General features: G+C 36.6%; 1 protein-coding gene across 5 annotated transcripts in view; it reads left to right on the top strand.

Annotated features, from left to right (window-relative positions):
• Positions 1–26,855, top strand: part of DOCK4 (dedicator of cytokinesis 4) — a 226,165-nt gene that overhangs the window by 89,199 nt on the left and 110,111 nt on the right. For all 5 annotated transcript variants that reach the window (XM_030959365.1, XM_030959364.1, XM_030959367.1 and 2 more), the window contains 5 exons: positions 957–1,105; positions 2,464–2,548; positions 4,227–4,378; positions 24,896–24,977; positions 25,569–25,629. In XM_030959365.1, coding sequence (XP_030815225.1) covers positions 957–1,105; positions 2,464–2,548; positions 4,227–4,378; positions 24,896–24,977; positions 25,569–25,629 — 529 coding nt within the window. The remainder of the gene's footprint in view (positions 1–956; positions 1,106–2,463; positions 2,549–4,226; positions 4,379–24,895; positions 24,978–25,568; positions 25,630–26,855) is intronic.

Raw genomic sequence — 26,855 nt, 5'->3', positions numbered from 1 at the left:
GAATTTTAGGTTTAACTTATGCAGAAGTGGCTGAACTTTATTTTTATGCCTTTTATTTATAGGAAGAAAGAAAAGGGAAATGGACTTAGGGTTTTTGGCAAGAATTAACAGAACAAATCTTAACAGGAGTGTTTCTTCAATTTTGTGTGATGAATCACTTAGATGAAGGTTGTAGTAATTTCTCAACCTAAAGGTTCTCAAAAAACCAATGTAAGACTACTTAGAATTAGTGAAGGAAGAGTTAATAGATTTTTGCAGAACAGAGGTTCATTTATGGGAAATTGTTATGCCCATAGCTGCTATATAATTAGAGTAGGAGGATGTGGTTTCAAAGCAGTCATATTCACATAATTTCTCCCACTTCACAGTTAGATAAAGAAGAACTGTCTGGACAAGATTCTGTCTGTGTGATACTATTTATTTATGATTAGGTGGTAGTGTGTAGAGTTACATCAATGCAAGGAAAAGTTAAAAAAAAATAACACTGTGGTTCAGAGTTTGAATGCTCAGAGCTATTGCTTTTTCTATCCCTTATGTGTATGAGTTCAAATAGTCTTGACATATAGATGATATATTCAGTTTGGATGAGACAGCAGTACAGAGTGAACATACTCTTGGAATAAAACAATGCTTTGTTGTGCAACACATGAATTTTTTGTTGAATTTTTGTCATACCTGTCATGTACACTATATTAGGTTAATGTGAGAGAGACACAAGGAGGTAGACTGGAATATTGGAATGGGTGTGGTGCACAGGCAAGGTCTGTGGCAGGTCTGAAATTATTTTATATGAACACACACACATGCAGGTAAAATGGTCACAGTGTGATGGGGAATAAAAGACTAAGTAAAAAGGGGTTTTCCTAATTTCCTCATCATGTATATATTTATTAGGATTACCAGTTTATAAGCTGACTATCAGGTGATGCAGAGGCAATCATATTTGTATCTCACAGAGGAATGAGGGGGATCTCTTTCACCGGCTGTGGCACATAATGAATGAGATCCTGGACCTGCGGAGACAGGTCCTTGTTGGCCACCTCACCCACGATCGCATGAAGGACGTCAAGCGCCACATCACTGCTCGGCTGGACTGGGGCAACGAGTGAGTCAATATACAGACATCAAATGTAATAAAACTGCAAAGCCAGTTCTTTAGGCTGATTGCAGAATGGTGAAATAAAGAACACATTTCTAACAAGAAATCCCAATGGACTTTCTCCTTCATTGTTTCTCTATCCACTAAGTTTTAACAGTGAAAAGTTGCTTATTGTTTTATTCTGCTTTTTTCTATCAGTGTAATTTATGTTGCAGTAGTACTATCTATGAGATAGTACTTATTCCAATTGCATTGGAATATCTGAAGCAGCATTTTACATCTTTTTAATACATATGATGCCTGGATGATGCATTTAGCAGAGCTTTGTGTTCTAACTGAAACTATGTTGGTTGCTGGTTCTTTTTTAACTTGGTCACACAGTTTAGTTCCTGCTTGGGCATCTCTAACATACATCCAGCTACTGCGCTCTGCATCTTCCTTTAGTCTGAATAACTGAAATGAGCTTACAAATTTTTTTATCGTACTTTTTTTAAGCAAGAAAATGGTTAAAACACCCTCTGGTATTTAGGTGCTGTTTTCAAAGTCTCTTATTTAGCATATATTTATACAGATAAATGCTAACTAAAGGAAGCAATATTCAGTCGTAGAATTAACTGAATTTCCAGGGTTTCTACAGCTGTCTGAAAGCATAAATACCTAAGAGAGTGAAAGGGTTGTGACTAAATGTGTATGATTACCTGTCTGCTTGGAATTTTGCAGTAACTGAAAGAAATTAATTGTGAAGGTTTTTCACATGGAGAGTTCCTGCTCTTTAAAGCATATTTTTGAAAAACTTTATAATCTTTCGAATTTTTCTAAATTCAGCATGACTGTCTTCTTGTCCTTATGCATTCTTAAACATTATTGCTTGCTACTGTGCTGGAAATAAATTGTATTCCTGTTGATTCAAGCACATTTCCTTATTTTGTTCAGGGGATACAGGCAAGCGTCTTTGATATCAACCACTCCAAACTGAGAATAAGCTGATGTTTTAGCATTTGATGGATTTTCTTTTGATCTTCCTTTCCGTGGTTGTTATTCAAATTGACAGTGCTAGTGCATTCACACTGAAGTGTTCCCAATAGTACGAAGGACAATGTCCATTGCACATTGACCACTCTGTGAAACAGATTTAAAAATTGTGGGAAAACATTGTATTAGTGTTGCAAAGTGGAGAATTGAAATGAGTCAAATGTGAATGGTGGTTACAGCCAAAATACATCAAAATAAAACCAAAGTCAACTAATTCTAGAGTACCAATTGACATGGGCATTGTTTATTGAAATAAGCAACAAACGCATGCAGAGCTAATTTGTTTCTTTTGAAAGTAGAAGCTTCTTACTGTTATTCCATTTCTCATACAGACAACTGGGACTTGACTTAGTTCCAAGAAAAGAATATGCTATGGTAGATCCTGAAGAGATCAGCATCACAGAGCTCTACAGACTGGTAGGTGAATGTAATATTTGGTACTTTTGCTATCAGATTACATACTGATAGTCCACTCTTCTATTTAACCAAAAGTACCTTTTTTGATCCAATATATTGGCATTTCATAATGTAATGAGTTTTACTATAAGGAAAGAATTTTTTTGAACAGCTATGTCATCTATAAATATGTATGAAATTCTTTGATATTAAATTTGTCTTTGCATACACGCTTAGTTTAAATATTATTTGTCAAAAGTTTTGGTTTCTGATATACCTTTAAAATTATGTTAATGTGAATTTAATCATCAATAAAAGCTTATGGAACTCTTTATCATTAGAGCTTTACCTGGCCTATGAGCCTGTCTAGATAAGCTTTGTGCAAATGTAATAATGGTATAATATTGTCACAATTAATGATTCTGGGCTCTTGGTACTTTCTAATATATTAATGTAAATAGTAGTTAAATTGCATAAGAAAGCTTTCCTTTGGGTGTAAAAGCCCATCTTGATCTACTAAAACCAGCACTGATATTTCTCATTCTGATTAAATCTCCAGCAAGATCCAAGAAAACTTGCCAATTCATTTATGTTGGCTTTGGCTCACACTTAAGTACTGCAGCTGTTACAGATACACAGTTCTGAGGCTCGTGTGCTTAACACTAAGCTTGTATTTAAGCTGAATTTTATTTATTACAACTTTTGTATTTAAGTACAAACCCCCCAAAAATAATTGCTGCAACTTTTTGTGGGTCTGAAATAATTACGTAGTTTTGTAATATTTTTTAAGTTGTATTTTACTTGTATTGTTGACTTGTAGCATCAAGTCAAATTCTAAATTCTTTGTGCTAGACTCAGTATACCTTTGAGTAATTTTGAAGGGATATGTAATATTGTGGAATCCTGTTGAAGCACTAGATGAAGCATGGTGAGGAACCATTAATCACAAGAAGAAACATACAGAGGAAAAATAACCCAGAAAGCTAGTAATGGCACTCATGGAGTGTACTTTAAAAAAGAAAAAGAGGGAAAAAGATAACCTCAGTATGAAGAGTGTGTGAAAGCTTAGAAAGACTATGTGAAGCTTAGAAAGATTGCTGTTTAAAATTATTTTTGTTACAATGTAAGAGAGGGATATTACAGCTTCATATTTTCCTTCTCTTAATGGGTAACTAAAATGCAAAAGGTATAAAATGTGACATCAAATCAAGACAATTTATTAGCTTGTATAAAGAAGTTTGCCAGAGATCATAAAATGCAGGTATGATTGCTTTTCCCCAGTTTAAAATACTTATATTTAGTCTTCAGCAAAAGCATTTTTTTATGTGTTTGAATAGTGGAATATCAGATCATTAACCGTTTAAACCAGCTAAGAAATACTATGTTGTTATAGCACAAAGTTTTAAAGTGGCTTCGCACTTTCAGAATGAAAATAAATAAACTTCTGGAGATTACTGAATCTACAATTTTTCTCCTAGAGATAACTAGGATGAAGTGTAACACTGGGAAAGTAAATTCCCTGTGTTTTCCTTCTCAGTTGCAAAAGAAAAAAAAGAGAAAGAAAAAAATACAAGTTAGTATTAAATTTAAAAAAATACTAATTTGGATTAAGTAGTTCTACATTACATATTTTACCTCTTTTTGTTTTGAGAATTTTGTAATTGACTCAAACTGGTCACTGTTTTTGTGGTATTTTCAGATGGAACATCGTCATCGGAAAAAAGACACACCAGTACCAGCTAGCAGCCACCATCTTTTTGTTCAGATGAAGAGTTTAATGTGCTCCAATCTGGGAGAGGAACTGGAAGTAATCTTTTCACTCTTTGATAGTAAAGAAAATCGGCCCATCAGGTACCATATGATTTCAATTTAAATTCTGATTTTATATAAGCTTTACAATAAATACTGTATCTTTTAATCCAGATAACAAATTCCCCATTTAGAAACAAGGGCAAGGTGGTTTTGTTTCATGAGAATATTTTGCCTCCTTCTGAAATTTAGTTGTTATGTCTAAGGGTTTGTAGTGTCATTTAAGGTATACAAAAGTGTATACATATGTGTTGTTTACTTATTTCACCTTCCAGTTGTTTTTCTTTGTATAGAAGTATATATACATGTATTTGTACAAAATGGTAATTTTTCAGTATCCCTATTTTCATCTCTCCTAATCAGTGCACATTCAAAACTTTGAATTTTTGCTTTCTCTGTAATATTTATAAGAGGAATTCTCCTTGGTACATGAGATCAGAGGGCTGCCTTTAGTCAGTGACTTAAGCATGTTTTTTATAAAAGGAGCCTTTGCTTCTATGAGAAGGTGCTGGTTCTTCAGTGAAACTGTCAAAATCAATCCGTCCTAGAGTTTAAATTCTGTGATAGACCTGCCTGATAAACTTTGTTTTTTAAAATATTCTATAGCTACTCCTGTTTTCAGAATTCTGGCTGAGAGAGAAAACATGGGAGTGATTAGTAGTGAAGCCACTGTGCATTTAATAAATATGAGCACAGGAGGAGAGTTCAGTTAGTGCAAGAGCTCAGTAAGTTCCCTTTGAGGAATAGGCCAGGAAGTCTGAACCATTAAATGGCTGTGCAGTGGTGATGGGCGTGGTGGGTTGACCCTGGCCTACAGCCAGCCACAGCCACCCTGTCATTCCCCTCCTCATTTGGACAGGGGACAGAAAATAGAACAAAAGGTCCCCAGGTCAAGATAAGGACAGGGAGAGATTGCTCACCAATTAACATCACAGATAAAACAGACCTGACATGGGGAAAATGAATTTATTACCAATCATATCATAGTAGGATAATGAGAAATAAACCCAAAACTTCAAACATCTTCCTTCCCACTTCTCCCTTCTTCCTGTGCTCAACTTCATTCCTGATTTTCTCTCTGTTGTCCACCCTGGCAGTACAGGGGACTGGAAATTGGAGCTGTGGTCTGTTGGTCCCACATTGTCTCTGCCACGCCCTCCTCTTCTGGGGAAGGACTCCTCACACTCTTCCTCTCCTCCAGCCACGGGGCCCTCCCACGGGAGGCAGTTTTCTGTGAACTTCTCCAGCTTGAATCCTTTCCACAGCTGTTGTCTTAAATATGGCAATAGGAGTTTGGGGAACTGTGTGGAAGTTGGGTTGAATTTGACAAAATTAGGTCCATGCTTTACAGTGCAGGCAAAATAAGTAACCAGTACTTTGAAGGAAGAGTATATTGAGTACATTAATTTTTATGGTTAGTGAGATCATGTATACAGAGCTAGTGTTAGTGTTAGTTGTTAAATACTGACATTTCATTCTGGCCTGCACTTCAGACAGTCATCACGAAAATTCAGTTTCTTGTCGTTTCTGAGAATTAAATGTGCATCAGGACGTGTTTTTTGTGTTCACTCCAATGAATGCCACAGCAGGTGATAGATTTACGAGAGAGCTGCAGACTTTGACAGAAAACAATTTGGGGTGATACGGATTGCTGAAAACAAGGTTAAGACAGTGGTGGTGGTGTGAAAGCAAATGGATTTGATTTCCTGTTACATTAAAGCACAAATTCTAGAGCTGTTTCTCACATGCTTGCTGTGATCTGACCTTTAGCTATTGATTCCTGACACCAGCATCTGTTTTCAGCTGCTGTGAACTTCCTCATCCCATTACTGGCAAACCTTGAAGAAATGTGCTGTTACAAATCCAAACTGCCTTCTAGGGTATAGGGAGAATGACAGGATAAGCTTTGTGAAGGTAGTTTACACCATCTGCAATTCAAACAAACATACCATACCATAACAAAAAAGCCCCCAACAAACATACCAAAAACCCCTTCCAAGAAACAAACAGAAACTTCTCCGCATACTGGAAAAACTAAACCTAAGAGAGCTTTTGCAAGAACAAATTAAGGTATATCTGTATCACAGAATGAACTCTGGAATGCAGAATTGTCCAAGATGGATCCTTATATGATCTGTCTGGACTAGATGTGGAAGTGACTTAACTGGTTTATTAGAGACTTAAAACAAAGCTGGTTGATTGTGGTGCGCAACAGTATGGTACAATGTATATTTTTTATTCTGTACAAATGGATGGGATATTTCAGCGATATTTAGGCCCTTGCTGAGCATGCTTGATCCTCAGAAGGATGCTGATGCATTAGAGGAGAGAGTGTCCCCAGCCCCCACAGTTCATGCCCTGCAAGGATGCCAAAGCCTACAGGCAGCAGTGGAGTTGAGGAGGATGGACACTCAGACTCTTCTGCTCGTTTCTAGCAAAAGTGCTGGTCAAAAGCTGTGTGTACTGTAGTACAGATCCTTACACCTTAGGATCTGTCAGAACCTAGTTGTGTCATTTGTCCATTGTTTTCCCAAGTCATTGTTTTTGGTCCCGTAGAATAATGTAATGAAAAGAACAGATGAAACTTGTTGCTAGCACATGTAAAGATAGAAGTATATGAACGTAAATGACTTAAATTTATTTCTCCAAACCATTGCTTATGTTATTAGAATTTTTGGACTTTATTTCTTTGGACTTTGCTGCTTTATATGTTAAATTTTGTAGGTGTACCAAACCTTCCTCAGGTGAGTAATCCTGTTTATTTTTATGAGACTGTTTGAATGCATAATAGTGTTCATAGTCTACCTCATATAAATTGACATAAAGCAAGTCAGCTTTGTAGCCTCTTAAAGAGTTCAGTTGGAGAGAGTACAGAATTCAGATTTAATAATACAATTTTTTAAAACTAACTTAGCTTCTTCCCAGGTGGACCTGCAATTGTAAGCTCTCCCTACATCAATATATCTATCTCTAATAAATCTATTTTATTTTTTCTAACCTCAGGTATATAAAATTAAAATAGCAGCTTTAAAAGATGGTTGGAGAACTAGAAGAAACATTGTCTGTTTACTTCTTTAATTGATTGGATCTCTTTTTCCACAGCTTTTTTTGTTGGTTTTATGTTATCAGTATCATACATTCAACTGTTTGAACAGCAATATTTGTTCAAGTATCACAGTAAACAGAATAGCAATTGTAGATACTGAGGTAAGTGTCTCCAAAAAGGAATAGTATTTCCAGTCCAGACTAGTGCCAGAAAAAACCCCTTGAAAAAGTCCATGCTTTGGAAAGTAAGGTGAAAGGAAGGTATTTCATAACGTAGGGAATGTATGGTTTGATAGCTGAGCTTTGTATTATAGCACAATAGGATTTTCCTTAGCCTATTTTAAACTATAGTAAATATAATAAACTTAAACAATTTAAAACTATTTTCTTGTGCAATGTTAAGAAATTATCAGATTTAGAAAATATCCACTGAGCAATGAAAGATAGTGAAACCCTTTCTTGTACAGTTATAGAGTCTCTCTGAGAAAACAACTGAGGCAAACCGAGGTATGAGGAGAAAGCACAGTGTGTTAGCAGTTCTTCCATTGGCTTAGTGGGACCAGAAATGAGTATCTAATAAGGAAATATTGTATCATTACTTGCTAAGAACAGATTAAAAGAAACAGATGTATAAAGTGGAAAAAAACTAGATATCAAATGGAAAGCTATGCGCCTGAATGTCAGCACAAAGCTTCTAATTCTTGTGACCTATATATTTTGCCACAGGAACTACATTTAGTAATTATTCTTGGCAGAAGTGGATTCTAACATGATGCAATATAGGTACTGTTTGTCATTGTAGAGACAAGCAGATGAGGAAAAGGAGAACAGTAATAATTTTAATTCCTTTTATGGTTTGTAAAATATAATAATGTAGATTGCTGTGGCTTAAGAGACAACTCAGATTCTTTGGCAGATAGGAAGTGTAAGTATGAATAGTCAAAGGCAGAGTGAGAAATTTGACATGGGTCTTTTTTCTCTTAAAGAAAAAACCACACCTAGTAATATAAATCTATTCTTCACCTACACTACACTCTTGTTCCTCTTTATTTAAAAATAAATGTTGGAAAGTCCCCAAAGTGCTTTATATTTAAATTCACAATTTGGTCCTCTTCATCATCTTTTGTTTCCCTGAGTAGTTGTGCATGACTAGACATGAGTTAGTCCTGAAATGAAGTACAAGTATGTCTTCAGGTGGATGGCAGGGGGAGGAGCAGACCACCAGCATCACCTCTGGAATCTGTGTAGGTGGATGTATCTTTCTGCAGTCACAAGTAAGATGCCAAGATTAAGACATAGACCAATGCTTTTCTTTTTGTCTGATTCCAGAAGGTTTCATGATGAATCAGTGGACTTCCAAGATTGGAATTCAGACTCAAAGACATCTAAACTTAAGATCTTTGTGTGAATTGCATCTCCAGTAACTAGTTGCTAGTTATAGTCAGCAAAACCTAGAAAGCAATTCAGCTGGTGAAATGTCTGCATCTTTAGGACATTTTGGATAGCTCCTTAGGATCCATAGATGGTATTGATTAAGGAGGTATTCAGTGTACCCTGAAGTAATTTTGATGTGAATCTATCCTATTTCTTTTTTTGTTTTCTTTTTCTTTTTCACTACTTTAGGTCTCAGTAAAATTTGAGGCTTCAAGTTCAGAAAGAGTTGATATTGAAATCATACAGGATATAATTTCTCAGTATTAGTTATCTGAGTTTTTGACATCAGCCCTTTAGAGTGCAATCTGTAGGAAAAAGTACTCTGAATTTGCTCTGAAGTATTTGCAAAGGATTTAGGATAGTCAGATCAAAAAACCCCGATAAACATATATATATGTACAAATTTTCTGTTTTTCACTATGTGGTGAATTTTTTTTTAAGTAGAGCAGATATGTTGTGGTAGGCAATGTATATGGTTAAGGAATATTCTCCTAATTGAACATAAACATTGGTGCTCTCATTGTGGGACCTACCAGTGCATTTTTAGGATAGCACCTTTTAAAATAAGTAAAGAGATGGAAACTAAAGCCATAAAATAATTTACCAGTTATTCTGGTTTTGATAATGTTTCTTAGTATTCCTTTAGTGTTTTGAATAGGTCATCATTAGATGATCTTTAAGGTGTGCTGCAACCCAAACCATTCTGTGATTCTATGAATAAAAGAAAAATTAAGTATATTTATAGCTACACTACTCTCAATTAAATATTTTTTTCATCTTCAACAGCATGCATAAATGCTCATAATTTTTGCACCATGTACTGAGAATTAGATAATAGGTTTTCCATGAGATGTGAAAAACTGATTTTGAAAGGCATTAGTAACTTCCCCAGAGCAGAAATCTGGTATCAGATAGTGACAGAAAAAATCAGTGATGCTTCAAGTTTTTTTTTATTTTCAGACTTTCTATCTAAAGATTTCTCTGGATTGGTAAGGGCTGTTACGCCTCGCTTATACCTAACTTAGTGAGATCAGCACCCACTTTGGGCAATAGGAATGGTTTTATATCAACTTTACTAATCTAGAGGTAAATACTCTTTTGGTATAATTTTCCCTTTTTTTGGGACAGGATGAGATTGTACTTTTCTCGAGACTGTTGTTTTGTTGCTGGAAATTGCTGTTAAAAATACCTGTTTCTAAATATGTTGGCATCCACAATAATGGCAGTCCTGTTGTATTAAGTTAAGGGTAATAATAAAATACAGGTTTATCTGTGACTTTATTGTTGCTGTTAATAAACAATAATAATAAATATTATTTTCCAGACTGTTCCTATATTAATATAATTGTCTAATGTGTGCATTCCCACTCCAAAAGGCTTTTTGTGAATGTGACTATTTACTTCTATGGAAGCACAAAAACTGTCAGTATTTAAGTCAAGTAGTTAAGTCTGAGTCATGACATGCTTATGCTTATTAAGGCTACAGTTGTAAGTAATTCATTTTCTACTTAATTGGTGCATGCTAATTTCACTTGATCTGTATGCATATGTATATGTCCATATTTTCTGGCTAAACTAGCTGCTAGGAATAATTTTTGCTTAAATTTACAATAAACAGCTGAAGTCAGCCCCTGATGGTTCTTAGAGTTTTCCCTGGTGTGTTTTTGTATCATGTTCCATTTGTCTCCCCTTCCTGCTGCTTTGCTAGAACAGTAATAGCCCCTGAGTGGGGTAGAGCAAGTGTGAGTGGCACTACTTTAACATGATACAACCATATGGCTTGTTCCAGTAAAATTCTTTGGTTTATGTGCTGTTTTATCTTCTAACCAAAAGTTTCTATTCCTCTTTTATTTCTGTTAAGGTCAGAAGCCCAGTTTGTGTGTTCCTTGGGTATTTTTGGTTCTTTAAGAAAGTGAAATACTCTAATGATGACACTAAAATTTTAGAACTAATTTCATTAGTATAGAATCCTAAAGGAAGCATTTTGGCATATGCAGTTGTAGAGAGGTGCTGTTACTGTAGTTGGACGATGAAAGAGGTGCATGGTCATAGCTCATGAGATTTGTCTTTTAGTTCAGTCCTATTTTTCTGGCCACTGCTGAGCTTTTGCTGTCTACTTGGAGTTGTTCCTAAAGTATATGAGGTCAAATGTACTCTATTGGGATCTGTACTGGTACTTCATGTTGTTAAAGAAATGCTTTTGTAAAATCTGTTCTGGAATCATGTATGTTGCACAAATGTTTGAGAAAAGCGAAATCAGAAGGACTTACCAATTTAGTAAAGAGCCTTAAAGATTTGCTTTTATATAATCTAATTTTGTTGTCAGTAAATCAACAGTTTGAAGTCTAAGACTGCTGTTTACTTATGTAAATAGTGCCATCCTGTAGGAGTGGATTTGTAGAGCAACAGTTCATGCTAGACCCAATGTTAATGTGTAAATGTTTTAAGGGTTTTACTGTGGACTAAATCTGTGGTTGTGTGGACTGAGTGACAGCAGCATATGTTCTAGTTTGGATTCATAGCTCTGGCTTGTGAATCAGAATGTGGAGATGATTGGAAGGTTGTCTTCAAAAGCACCTACTTCAACTTGATCATGTAGATCATAAAATAGTGTCTGTAAGATGGATATTACAGGATCATAGTTTGAATGGGGGAAAGTTCTGTAAAACAGAGTAACTCAGCTGTGCTTTGGGACATAATTGTTTCTGTTACAATCAGGTTGCAAAAACAATTTCAGAGTTCAAAGGGATTAGAGAACTCTGAGTGCAAACAATGAGAAACAATAACTTTAGGTAAGAGAGAGGGCATTGTTATAGCTCCAAAAAACCTGGAAATCTGTTTGCAACATTTCAGCACACTGCAACAATCCTGTGTTCTGATGTTCTTTAGTATCTTCTTTATAAATCAGTTGTAGTGTGTGGTCATTTGTGAAGTTTTAGAAGTTCTTCTGTTCCTTGGAATATGAAGGTGAATATATAGAGTCCCAGCATTTAAAGTACTGAAGAAATGTGAGTGTGGTGATGATTGTTGGCTTTGGGGATATCTTTTTCTCTTACGTAAACAGAAGTTAGTGAAACAAAATTTTCTTTCAGCAGTAAGATCACACTAAAAAAGCCAATGATAAATACTTCAAGGGGTTACACAGTTACAAATTTTGTAGTGGCACTTTTTCAGAGAAATAAAATGGTATGATGGCAGTCTGTGCTTTCTGTTCACATGTACTAATATCAGCTACTCAATACAGCATTTTTTTTCGGGGGGCCCATTTACACTGGAGCTCTAAGAACATCAATCATTTAATCAAAAATATATTGATTTTTTTTTCTTATCAGATCCTGGAAAGATTTCACTTATCAGCTTTTAATAGAATCAGTTTAACAAGAGGCAAGGGACAAAATAAGAGCTTAGCTGTTTTCTAGACAATGTACATTATTTGCTGAGGCTGTGTTAACTTTGTTGCTTTAAGAATATTCTGGTGCTCTAAAAAAACAAAGCCAAAAAGTCCAAGGATAACATTTACCAGATGACTGTGTTCAGAAAATCAAGTTATCCCCATGTCTTCTGAAATTCTGAAATTCCTATGGTGTAGACACCATAGGACTGTATTAATATATGTAGCACATTACTATCTAGAGATCTTGCCTGGTATTTTTTCAGGAGAATTTTGAAAACACCAGCAACACTGGGTAGTATATTACAAAAAAGGGAATGGAAGGTGTTAAGGCTGCTGCCTACATTTGTTCAGTTCAGACTGTGGCCCCTGTTCCTGGCACTGATGAGTGTGCATAAAAATGCTGCATCATCTCTTGCTCAGAGTCCTGTTTGCTTTGCTGACCTTTACATTTATGTAGTTTGTGCCTCTGTCTTATGCCAACATACTGCTGCAGAAATTCTTAAATCTGTAATATGACCCGTAGTTCTTAGAGAGCATTCTAAACCATTTTCTTTTTTTCCAAGTAGCAGTACTATTAGTGGGAAAATTTCAAGGCAGCACTGAAGTAGGATGGAGCCTGTTGAGATTTTCTTTTATTGACATACATTTTGTGTCTGTGTCAATATGATATGAACATCTTATCAGAAATGATTGATGCCTCTGGCCCCATCTGTGTGGGGAGCAGAGATAAGTTGGCCTGCTAATCCTCCTTTTGCTATCACCTTGAACAACCTTGTTTGTAACTATCACATTGCCCTCAAATGAGAAGAGATTCTTAAACAGCACAAAGAGAATAGGCTGTTTATCCAAGGCCAGTGAAAGCAAACTGCATTTTTTTTGGTGAGCTTTTGATTATATCCTTAATGATGGTGTAAACTCCAGACTATACCAAAGGATAAGATTACCCTTCCTTTGTTGTACTCTCAATGTCACTTTTTAGTGACATCCACATCAATCTTTTTAGCCCTTTTTTATTTCAGTTTTGTTATTCATTTAATTCAGTGAAATCACTTGCCAAAAGCTAAAATCCACATTAATTAATCAAATTATTCACTACTTGGTGTTCTAGTTTATAAAACAACATAACACAACTGTTTTTTCAACAGTTTTTGGAAAAGCATACTGTCATTTTTTCCCCCTCATTGCACAATAATGTTAAAAGGATTTTGGTATAGCAAGAGAATGTTTAAAGACATATTTTGCAATGTCCATCAGCATCTTCAAACCTGAGAGCTGCTCATCTCAAAGAACTGTTCTTTTAGCCGTCATTCTGAGTAAAGTTTACTCAACTCACTATTCCTGTTAGCAACAGAAAAGAAGGGCTTGAATACCTCTAGAATCAAGCTAATAATACATTTTCTCTAGCCTGGAGGTTCACTACTGACAGCCCAAGATGTCTTTCTTCTAATATATCCCTATGGTCTCTCTTGTATAGGAGCTCAAAGATTCAATATTATTTTAAGCACAGAAACAGGTTACACTTGACTTTCAGCATCTAGTTTAGTTAGAATCAGTACTCCAGACATCAGCACTCTAAATGCAGGAGACTCAAATAAATTCTTTGTTGCTTCTAAGTTATGTTGAACTCTAGACCACAAAGGAGATCGTATTTGCGAAGCTGTAGCCTTGCAACTTCAGTGCAAGACTACAGAAGTTGATAAAAAGGTACAGTACCTTCAAGCTTGACCCTCCAGCTCACAAAAAACATGTCACATGTTGTTGTGAGGGATAGTTCAATAATTACAGTAATCTGGAACTTCTGGGGAAGCAGACAAGTGGCAGAATGTTGCATCATGGTAGTTAGTAACTTGCAGAAATGGAAGAAGGAAAAGACTGTAAAAAAGCATATTTCTATAAGGACCCAAATGACCTGGCTGGCTGGCTGGGCTGCCTGTATGTGGTACTTACATGTAATCACAAAATCATGGAATGGTTGAGATGATAGGAAAGTCCAGAAGTCATCTGGTCTCACCACCCTAGAGCTGGTTTTCCAGAATCGTGTTCAGGTGGCTCTCAAGTATCTCCAAGGATGGAGATTTCACAACCTCCCTGGGCAACTTGTGCCAGTGCTCAGAAACCTCTGTCAGTAAAGAATTTGCTCCCTGGTGCTTAATGGGAACCTCCTATGCTTCAGTTTAGTCCATTGCCTCACTGGGAACCACTGAAATTTGCTTGACTGTCCTCTTTGCACCCTTTCTTCAGATATATTCCAATTTATTAATAAGATTCCCTCTGAGCTTTCTCTTCTCCAAGCTAAACAGACCCAGCTGTCAGAGCATTCTATCCAGTCCTTAATCATGTCCAAGTGTGGTATAACCAGTGCTGAGTAGAGAGGAAAAGGATCACTTCCCTTGTCCTGCTGACAATACTCTGTCTAATGCATCCCAGGGAAATAGTTGGCCTCCTGTACTGCAAGGGCACATTTCTGGTTTATATTTGACTTGGTGTCTATGAAGATGCCCAGGTCTACAATGCGTGAGTCTGTTATTACTTTCCATCTTTTTTTCTTACTGTTGTTTCTTTATTTTATTCTGAAATCAGAGATGAAAACAAATTATGTTTGGAAAATAATTGTGAGGACACTTTAAATCCAGATTTGGAAATAATTTGAAATGGTGCAATGTATCTCAAGTACAAAAGCTGGAGAGAGATGGTGAAAAAATTTTTATATATGAGCATACATGCATGCACATTAGTTGGTATTAAGATTTTCTGCTTCTGCATATGGTTTCTTTTTCTATATTTGATTTGTTTGATATTTAAGTCTTGCATTGACGCAGCACCACATTGCGTCTCTGAATGTCATGGAAATTCAGGGGCTCTATTAATAAATAACCCTGCATAAAGACAGGGGTTTGTTTCCAACATTATCTATGAGAATTAGTATCATTCTGGGGGGAAAAAAAGTGAATGTGGTATTTTTGAGTTGTTTAAGGATGTCTTTTAACTGTGCCTCAGACATAATTACCTGGTACCAATAGCACAGACTTTCTGGGGGGTGTGAACAACGACTAAAGGCAGAGCTCAGACTGGACTTTGTTGTACTTTTTCAGCAATGTGAATTATTTATATTAGGAGCACAGTCCAGGTGCTCCCTAAAATTTTTAATCTGTTGTTAGGTGATAATCTACTCCACCTATTTCCCATAAAATACTCTTTTTGGTGTGTTTAACCTTCACTTTGTTCATATTGTTCCTTGGAAATTATTGCTCAGATACCTCCACATTATCCATGGATGCTTTTTGTCTTGAGGTGCTCTTAGATCCTGACTTTTTCCATGCAGATGTGCCTGCTAAGCAGTGCAGGGATTTAAGATAAAGGAACTAGCTGCATTTCTGATAAAGGGAACACCCCATGGGAACGTGAACCATGAATTAGCTCAGGGCTACTTTTCTGTTACAGTATTTCCACAAAAGCATGATTGCACTCATAGTGGGTCACAGCTTAGGGTAGTTCAGTGTTGTTTTCAATTTCCTGTGCCGTGTTCACAAAAATATCTAATCTTACACAGTATTAAAACTGTACTATAGCTAATTACACAAAATCAATGCATGTATGGATTTATATATCTGTATAAATGCCTCATAGATGCAGGACAGATGAAGCATCTTGGTTTTTCTGGCTAGCAGATACTTAAAGGACTCCATTCTAGTTTAGTCACTTACTGCTCTGTCACTTTGCTACTCCTTAGAAGCAAATTTAAACAAAACCAGCCTAGCTTTATTTACATCCTGTGAATTCACAAGTTAGTCCTAATTTTAGCATTAAGGTTAAAACACCTCAAGAAAATGTAAAGGTCATTTTGACAAGAGAGTAGCCACTATTCTTGTACCAATCATTTATGCATTTGGAATAAAAATACCCCTTTAGATGGCTTACTTGGTATATACATTTCTGAATGTGGCTATTTTTTTAAATTATGTCATCCTATATGTTGATATATGTTTATATACGTACAGTATATAAGGTTTAATTATTTCGTTACTAGCTCTAAGATGCGTGGTAATGTTTGCATTCTTGTGGACAAGAATGTATTAGCACAGCTGTAATTTGGCTTACAAAACGCACTTTAAAAAAGATGCCTGAAGTTCCAGAAACTTAAAAAGCTTCCCCTCAGAAAATGTGCATAATTTTTTCCAGTTACTCATTGTGAGCTGTCAAATTCCTATGTACAGGAATATAGTCAGGTCTTATAGAGGCTGTTAGCCTTTTCTTCAGAGGAAGTGTGTAGTAGTAAGTCTTTCTGCTTGGATCCTAGATGTGGAGATATTTTGGAGTGGGAATGATCAGTGGAGATTGGCAAAAAGATTGTTTCTTGGTCCCAGACAAACTAGAAAAGTGAAGGATGTGCCTCAATTGAATTCTGCTTCTTTGCTTGAGAGTACTGTCTTGAACTGCCTGCTGTGGAGTTCCTCCAGAGGCCAGGAGCATGGAAGCACTGGCCCAGTCAGTCAGTTTGTTTAGTACATTGTCATTTGTTGTTTTACATGGCAAAACAGTTACTGTAGCTATTAGACTGTCCTGTAATGTAATCAGCATTCCACAATTGAACATAGGAATTGAGCCTCTTAGGTATCCCATGGGTGTTCAAGCTTGCTTGTCTTTTCTATTCTTTCCCTAAGTCTGATTCCAGGTTTTGACCTGAAATCTGTTTTGGATTTAGAAACTCTTCACAGGAACATACCAGGACCAATGAGAAATTTCAAAATCAGTGGGTTGGTATGTTACAAATATTTCTACATGTCTGTCCTGTTTCTCCTTTGTACTTATTGATATTTTAATTTTTTAGTTTTCAGATACCATACAGTCATAGAATGGATTTGATTGGAAGGGTATCCAAAAGATCATCTAGTTCCATCCGCCCTGCCATGGGCAGGGATACCAATATCAGTAGCAAATTTCTTCCTCACAATCGACTAATTCTACTCATAGCTCAGTTTTACATATTCATTAACAACAATAGTATAAGCATATAGGGTTCATCTAGTGGGAAGGAGATGTCAGAAAGGAATCTTTGACACAACTGTATCCTCCTGCCAAATGTTTGGCTTTGTGGTAGTTTCTGTAAGAAGATCTTTTCTACAGATTAAGATGAACATTCATCGCTGGGTATCTTGGTTTAAAACAATTTAATGAGGTGTGCACTCTAAAATGAGTTACCTTCCCTCAGTTTTAACCAGTCCCTTTCCACCAATAAGGAAGAAGTGTGAGTTGGTATCAGTGATGAAATAACAGTTTACTAACAAGTGGAACAGCAACAGGCAAAAAAAACCAACAAACCAGTAAATAATCACTAGATACAAAATTGCTAAATCTCAGGAAGGGGGAATAAAGGGGGAATGAACCCAAATTGGCAGGGTCCCACCTTCTTCTGAGATGGTGACCCCCACTGCTGACTGTGTAGGGACACAAAGGGAAAATGGCATCTCAGGCTTTCCAAGACGGTGCCCACCACAGGAATGCAATGATAGTTTGGGTTACCCACAACACTAGCAGATCAAAATGCTTCATCCTGCTTTGTAAGAGGTTCTAATAGTTTCAGTAATACTTCTGGTTTGTGCTGGTTTGGCTGAAGTAGCGTTCATTTTCTGTACAGTAGCTGGTATGGGGCTGTGTTTTGGATTGGTGCTGAGGACAGTGCTGGTAGCACAGGGATGTTTTAGCTGTTCTGAGCAGAACCTACACAAGGTTAAGTCCTTTTCTGCTCCTCATCCTGCTAGACAGGGGGCTGGGAGAGCACAAGGAGTTGGGAAGGGTTACAACCAGGACAGCTGATCCCAACTGACCCAAACACAGGGATGGATATCTCGCACCATAAGACATAGATAGACCATTTCAGCATAGAAAGCTGGGGGAAGAAGAGAAGGAAAGGCAGTGGAGTAATGGCATTTGTTTTCCTCCCTCACCAATACCTGTCATGGAGCTCTGTTTTTCTGAATGGCTGGACACCTGCCTGCCCATGAGAAGTGGTGAATGGAGTCCCTGATCTGCTTTGCTTGTGTGTGTGGCTTCTGCTTTATGTGTTAGACTGCCTTTACATTAACCCACAAGTTTTCTGACTTTTACCCTTCTGGTTCTCTCCCCCACCCCACTGTGGGGGAGTGAGCTGGTGACTGAGCTACTGGCTAGGTTTAAACCACAACACTTCTATGAACCATTAATTTTATCTGACTTTTTGCAGTGCTGTATAATTTCTTGTTATTAATGAGACAGTTTTGATAAATTGCCCTTTAAATACTGGCCCTTCTTGAATTGCAAGAGAATTAACATTTTTATTCAGGCTAATTCAAGTATCTTTTGAGGAATTGATGTTTCAGCAAGTGTGTTTCTTTGGCCTGATGGCCTAGACTGTCCTATTCAGCCTGTGTATGGGAGCTGCTGCATGTGACTTTACAACAAATTGCATTTGTAAATAAGTAAAATGAGGTAGATATGGTAGGAATAAGTTCCTAAAAAAAAAAAGCCACAAGCGTAGTCTAGCAAGAAAATGCTTCTGAGAAGGTTTGGTTTTGTATTTCATGGGTAGACAGAGCCCCATTTAATTACACCTTCCATAAGCCTTCCCAGGAGTGAGGGTGTGTTAGAAATTAGTTCTATTTCATGATGTAGTTCACTTCCTCTCACAAAGAGCTGTATTCAGCAAAATGAATCCACCCTCTTATCCCCTGTTTAAAGATTCTTTCTCAAATATCTTCTACTTGCTGTAGTTGGACTAAAGATGCTAGCTTATATCTGGTCTTGTGTAGATAGACACATTTTTAAAGTAGATAAACCCAAGAGGAACCTGTGGTATCAATTATGCTGCTCACATGCCTTAACAAATAAGCCTCTTACAGATTCTGTTGTAAAAATTGAAAAGTGTCAGGAGACGTAACTGTTTTTAAATGTGATGATGAAAACACTGGAAGTGATGACCTGTCATGTGACTGGTGTAGGTTAAACAATTAGCTACATTCAGACATAAATGCAGTGTTGGAGTAGGAGTATGTGAACCAGCCATGACATGTATGCACCGGATTTAGGTAACGGTGAGCTATATTGAGCACCAGTGCGGTGTGTGTGTATATATATGTATGGTGTGTGTTTGGGTGTATATATGAAATTGGTTTAAAGATCATCTCGTGAGGAACATATTGCAGTCACACCGGCTACCAGCAAAAGGCATGTTAGGATTGACACAAAATACAGGCTTGCTCCTTGTAAATCTCCAAAAGGTGTTGAATACATAGGAAGCCAGGAGGTGTTGGAGGAAGGGGAATTTTCTTAAATGCTATTGTTTCCCTTCACTTTACCAACTTCTCCTGCTCCCTTCAGGTTTAATCTTTGGGGAAAGATACTGCAAATCTGCTTGTATCCATGCTGTTAGCTCAGTCATTGACTAGGATAATAATCAAGACTGTAATTAAGCTTAAAGGATCTGTAGGTCTGTGTACTGGTAATGCTGTGATGCAAAATGTTTATCCCTGGTGGCAGACTAAGATCAGTGAAGGCTTCAGCTTCTGGTATATGTTTTTTCTTTAGTTGTAAATACATGCTGATAAATTCCTAAAAACTGTATTCTGTTTTTAAACTGTCATCTTCCTCTGGCTCCTGGTATGTCATGAAAAGTAATTTAAAGTTACTGCTGTCTAGCTCTTTTAAGAAATGTATGATGCTATCTTCCATTTTAAATACAGGTGCAAATATCTAAAATAATATAGGTTATGTTCGTAAAATCCATAATAAAAACTAATTTCTCTAGGCTATTTTCAGTTAATAAAGAGGTAAAAGAGGATGAGAGCAGGAGCTTGATTTAACTATCTAAATCTGTTTTGCTTTTCCTCCAATCCCCTTTTCTGCTTTCTTTTTTCCTTGTTAACTGTACAACTAGCCAAGGGAAATTGGACTTCACTGCATAAATCTATGAACATTCTTTGAATGCTTTCTTCTTCCCTCATGTTGTCAGCATGGCTAGGGGACAGAAAGACAAGCTTTGACATACCATAATAAGATCGATTTGTGGTTTTTTGTTAGTATTTTTGCTTTGACCTTTATCTGAAATTGGCTGACATTTTTACAGCACTCATTCTTCCTTTTCTGTCCCCGTTTGCTTATGGCCTTGTATTTTACAGCTAGAAATTTGAGAATGTTTTTTTAAGTTCATAACAGATGCAATACAGGACCTGACTTACTGTGAATCAGCTGGTACTGCTAAGTCATGTTGGCACATTTATCATTCAGTTATTCTCTGGTTAAGGATATACTTGAAGACTTTATGATCTTTAGTAACTTAAGATATGTTGTACAACAGTCCTCTGTATTTCACCACTAAGTGTGAGGGTAACATTTTGTGTCTGACCTGGGTTTTACGAAACCACTGAGCCTTTAGCTGTAAATGAAGTCAATCCAGATCCAAGTTCCTACTGAACATCCATTGACAGTGTTCTGGAATGTAATAAACTTGAGGTGGTGAATTATGTTGCAGAATTCTCTTATTGTTCCTCATTGTTTACTTTGGAAATCACTGTAACCTGTTTTCAAGTAGAGAGCATTTATAAACATGTCTGAAAGTGAAGCTATACTGAGAATTATGGCTATTTGATGTCATAGTTTTGCCACAAGAATATGCCATGCGGTATAAATCTGGCCAGATTTTTTATTTTTGATAGTGTGTTTATAAATCATAGAGCAAGCAATCTGTCTAGACTGGTACCATGTGACTGGTAATATTTTCCTGCTAATACTAAGGAAATAGGGGTCACATATGAAAATAGAACCGTTTTCAGCCGTGTTCCTTTAAAATGCATCTGTTAAGCCTGCAGATTTGGAACATGCTGTTACTCTGCTAATGCATGAGAAGTTACAGTACAAAAATCCCTTGTTGACCTTCTTAAATTAATCTCTCCAGCATTAGTTATTTCCTTATTTTCAGTGGGAAGACAGCTGAGTTTAAATGTGTACGACATGTTTAAGTGGCAAGATTGGTGCTCATGAAGTTTATGGTCTAAACTAAAATCAAGTTGTCTTAATACAAGAAGAGGTATTTCTGTTTTGTGGTACTGCTGTGTATGTTTGCTGTATCTATGTATGTGTGGCTGACTGCTGGGAAAACTGCTGTGCAGTAGCATACTAGCTCTGGATTTAACCCTCTGAGATTTTTACTGCTGTTTGAAGCCAAGCTTTCAGATCTTGGCAAGTCTGTCTTTATTTTGTTTTATGAAGGCTGTTTGCTTTCCTTAGCACTTTTTCCAACCTGCTGGTCTCTACAGAAATCCTTTGAAATGGTATATAAATGCCCATGCTCTATGTACATAGATATAACATTGCCATTTTGGTCTTGTAATCTCACAAGTCTAACTGCTTGAATTTGCACCCTGGAAATGTTCAAAGACAACCATTTTAATCTGAGGTGTAACTGGTTCTGTCATATGTTTCTAGTGAAAAAAAAAGGTATCATAAAGCACCAAGCAAGGACTAAGATTTTTTGTTGTTGTTGGTTTTGGTTTGCTTTTTCCATTGCTTCACTCTGCTTCAGTGATAGAAAATTTCAAATGCAAATGAGGAAAGTAGATCTGCATAGCCATTACATATCTGTTGCAATCAGTATATTTCTTTGTGGCATGACAGAAGTCTTTGGCTTTTAGTTGTGCTGTGAATCATAATCTCATGATCTGTGAGTATAAGCAGAGCTTGAAAATTTTGTACTGTAGTGGATAGTGAATAGGAATCCTTCAAAAGATGTGTCTTTGTTTGTGTGGAATATAAACTTAATTAAATACAGAATACATAACAGGTAATCTATGAAGATAGCTTATGAATGGTATTTTTCTTTGAACCAAAATATCTAGCATTTGTTTTAAAGACAAAAAACATAGTGAGATGTGATGTGCATGTATGTACGCATTACTTTCAAATTGTTATAGAGACTGAAGATAAAGTGGTGATTCAGAATCACCTTTACTGGCCAAATTTTTATTGACACATACCAAGTACACAGAAGTTCTATTGCTTCTGGATCACTCTTTTTCATTTGTATCCAGTTTGTAGTAGTGCCACACATAATGTGGTCCTAAAACTTCAGTTACTTTGACAATATAATTAATAATTCTTGTTCAATGTACAGTAATTTTGTGTGAGACCTATAAACAAAGCTCTACACTTTTTTTTACTGTATTTTCCAATATTGCAAATTAGCTTAATTCTAAATGAAAAAACATAATTATTTTGAAACCAATTGTAAATCAACAGCAAAATACCAGTCTGTTTCTCTGTAAAAATACACTTACATAAACAGTCTTTAAAACTCAATTTTATTGTTCTCATGGAGACCTAAGCTGCAGAAATTTGCTGTATCATAAAAAGTAGATGAGAAAAATAGCGTTTTGTTGATGAAATAGCATTTTCATGTACTTTGACATGTGAGCTCCGCTCTACTGTTACTTAGGTTTTACCTTTTACAGTGTCTGATAAAAAAGCTGTACAGCTAAAGATTGCATAAAGCTTTTCAAAGAATCTGATTAAGAAAGTCTTAAATATTTAGTTGTTTAGCCTGGATAGCTGGTACATAAAAGCACAGAGTGCTCTCCAGAAATAGCTCTCAAGAAGTGTGCTCTGGAGTGTTACAGCATCTTGGGTTGTGTCAACAAGAGCACAGTTGCTCATGGGAAGTGATCATCCCCTGCTCAGCATTGGTTAGACCATGCCAGTCCTGGGTCCTTCAAGACCAATATTAATGAGCTGAAGTGAATTCAGCAGAAGGCCTCACGGTGTTCGTGGGCAGGAGCTCCTGCACTTGGAGGGTCAGGTTGAGGCAGTGGGGCTTGTTCAGACTGGAGAAGAAGCAGTTTTGAGGGGAGCTAAATCATATAATAATCACAGATGCATAGGATATTTTGGGTCAGAAGGGACCTTTAAAGGTCATCTAATTCAGCCCCTCTGCAGTGAGCTGAGACATCGTCACAGGATCATTAAGGTTGGAAAGATCCTCCAAGATCATTGAGCCTTGGAGTCTTGCTGGTCAGAACCCTGTCCGACCTGACTGAGTATTTCCATGGTGGGACATCTATTACCTCACTGGAAAACTTGTTCCAGTGTTTTACCACTGCCATTGTAAAAAAAGTCTTTCTTATTTCTAGTCTGAATCAATCCTCTTTTAGTTTATAGTCCTTATCCCTTGTCCTATGGCAACAATCCTCAGTAAAAAGTTTGTCCCCATTTACCTGCAAGAAGACCAATGACATCCGTGGTGGGACAGTGAGAGACAAGAGATGATACAGACTGAAGCAAGGTGTGCATCTGGATGTAAACAAAAAGTTGAGGACAGTCAGGCACTGGAATGGGTTTTTTTCAGAGAGCCTTTGTGGTTTCCGTAGCTGAAGGTTTTCATGGCCCAACTGGCTAAAGCTCTGAGCAAGCTAACCTGACCTGATAGCTGACCCCACGCTGAGCAGGAGTTTGGACCTAGAGGCCCTTTGAGGTCCCTTTTAATGTGAATGACTGATTCTGTGGGCGATCAATGCAGATTTTCTACAAGGCAAATGCTGGTGCAATAAAGATTTGATTAGTCTATTGAGATGGATCTTATCCAACATATTCCTAGTGATTTTCCAGCTGCATTTTGAAAAGCTATGCTTGATATAGAGCAGTGGTAAACCATGTTTAGCTTCTGGAATAAGGAGAAGATGTGGATACAGCTGAGGAAAAAATATAGGTGTACTTATGAAATTTTATTTCTGATTGAGCATTACAGGACATCCAGACTCATGTGTCTGGCCAGCTGGGGGTAAAAGGGTGAAGGGAAATGTCTGTAACACTTACTTCCCTTTTCCATCTTCCACATCTTTCACTACAGAAATATGATTGTTACATTTCTTGTGAGGCTGTGTCTTAGAGAAAATTATCCAAAGCATGGAAGATTGGCTTTTTCATATTACCATGCAAGAATTGCCAGGTTTGCATAGAATTTATCCATAAATCCTACAATCTAATGGAAATATTCTAAAAAATAATTTATCTTCCAGTGCGCTCTCATGCCCTCTTCTATTTGGAAATAAGAATTCTCTGCATCTCCCTACTAGCAGTATTAATGCTTGTATCAGCTATAGCATTTAACACCCCACAGCAGATTGCAAAACAGGACTTCAAAAATGAAATTTGCCCTGTTGGAACTTTAAGACTCTTACGAAACTGCTAAAATCAATGTACTGTACTAAGAGGTTTTAACAGAGTTGTGTAAGTAAAATGTCTCCTACAATCATCCTCCTACATATGAAAAAGAATATTGGTTGAATACAAACATGATGATGTTGACATTTGTTTAGCAAGAATCAATACCAACTTACTACACATCTAATTTTAGTTCTAGGATAAATGGATTTTATTGCTTGTGTTTCTCTGTGTACTAGGATGTACAATATCATTATTCCAAATGACAATCAGTCTTCTATTTTGTATTGAGTTTTTAGTAATTTTCTTAGGTGATTAAGTTAATCACCACCCTTCACTAGCATCTCCCTTATTTTTCATTCATACATCTCAGACTTTCAGAAAGAAATTACTTAATTTGTTTTTATCTTGAGAAAGGTTGCATCTGGAATAATAAGATCAAAATGTGATCTACTTTTGCTGTACTGTTGTTCAACATATCTGTCATATTTGATTTCTTACAGTGAAAGATTTTTTTTAAGACTGAATAGAAATGGTTTGCCAAAATGTCCAGAAAAGCCTGAAAGACACTGTTCTCTCTTTGTGGTGAGTTCTTCCTAATCTCAATCTTTGTTTGTGCTGGGTGTTGAGAATAGAAATTGGATTGTTATTGTGTGGTTAACTCAGAGCTGCTCCCTAAGCTTGTACATTGCTATGAACATAATCTCAAAAGGCTGGTTTGAGGGGCTGAAGGGTATGGGTGAACCCCCAATTTGGATGTTTTATGGCAGTATGTGGACACTCACTGAACTTCCACGTAGGCATATGTACCAGTCATTTTCTCTGCTACAAAGACCAGCTATGTTTCCTCCTTGGACATTTTACATCCAAACAATTGTTTGTGCAGCACTCTCTGTACTTCCAGAATATTTGGAATTGCACAAATGCATCACTACTGTTCAAGGCACACAGCAAGTCTGTGTGCCCTCCCACCAATTTTGCTACATTACAGCAAATTCTAACCAGGATATTTTAGGACACTCATTTTGAATGCATGGCTGCCAATTTAAAGTGTTGAAGAGATTTGTTAATGTTGTATAAATGAACTCACTGGCAGTGAAAGCAGTGCGTACAGGTCTTTTTAAATGTTGCATTTTAAGCAGGAGTCATAAATAATGAGGTTCTGATCTTGTGCAGGATTTGGGTAGCAGTGAACTCAGGAAGGACATCTATATCACTGTGCACATTATCCGAATAGGTAGGTATGATGTTTTATTTGTTAGACATTTGGCAGTAGATAAAAGAAAACTGCTTGGGGCTAGCTTTTGGATTCACTATAATAGCTCGATTTTTGAATAAACTTTTGGAAAAGAAAATGCCTGGTTTTTGTTGGAAAATTTGCTTGGATTTCTCAGCATTGTTTTATGTTATTTATCAGGTATACTGCTAACTGAGTCTAGATGCAGTATACTTTGTCACTTTCACAAAACAAAATGAAAGTGTTGAAGATGAACCATTTAAAGATGATGGAGCTGTCATTGAGGAGTTCATTCTTGTTCCGAAGTGTAATTTCAAGCATCCTTTAAACATAGAAAAGCTTGTCTGGACATTTAGCGTACCTCATTTGTATTGGATATCTGATGTATATCTGATCTTGTTCAGATGAATTTTGTCTTCTCCCCGACTCCTTTAAAAAGGAGGAGAGGTGAAAAAAATGGACAATATTTCATAAAAATTTCAATCTCTGATGCTATAGACAGATATCAAGTCCTCTAGAAAAAAGTGGAAGAGAAGAAAAGTGTATGCTTGTGTGCTTATTTTAAGAAGTCCTCTGGGCTGTACTGATGTGAAACAATAATCTTTGGGTCTGCTTCTGACCTCTTAGATATATTGTTTTCTTTGTAAACTGCCTCTAGTTGCATCAGTACAGTACTAAATATAACTTTTCTTCCTATTTTTGAAAGGCATTTTGGTTTGAAGTGTAGTCACTGTAATTTATGCTGAGTTCAGAAACAATTTGTTACAAAGCAACAAATTGTTACTGAATTGTTTCTTTCTTTTACAGCCGCGACAAATAACTTTCTGTGCGTTTTTATGCTAATCTGATATTTCATCAAAATACAGTGGTTTGGTTTTTTGGCAAGATTTTAGAAAAGCTATGGTAAATTCTGATGTAAGTACAGTTAGAAGAATAAATGTTTTAAAAATATTAAAGAGTAGGGTTTTTTCAGTTGTATAAGTTTCAAATATAGTCACAGTCAAGTTCATATGTGAACCACTGAAATATGAAAAAGTTAAAACAACATTTATCTGCTTTGTGGCGTGAAAATGAACAATTACTCTTCAAGCTGCTGTGATGCATAGGGATATTTGGAGGAGACGTTTTCCTGCAGCAACTGCAGCTATAGGGTTTTTTTTTGACAGAAATTAGGACTTGGTGGGAAAGATACATAACTGCTAGTGCACAATTGAATAAAATTGATA

Source organism: Camarhynchus parvulus, chromosome 1A (assembly GCF_901933205.1).
Source record: "Camarhynchus parvulus chromosome 1A, STF_HiC, whole genome shotgun sequence".
NCBI lineage: Eukaryota > Metazoa > Chordata > Aves > Passeriformes > Thraupidae > Camarhynchus > Camarhynchus parvulus.
The sequence above is the reverse complement of the archived record's forward strand: the minus strand, read 5'-3'. Positions and strand labels throughout refer to the sequence as shown.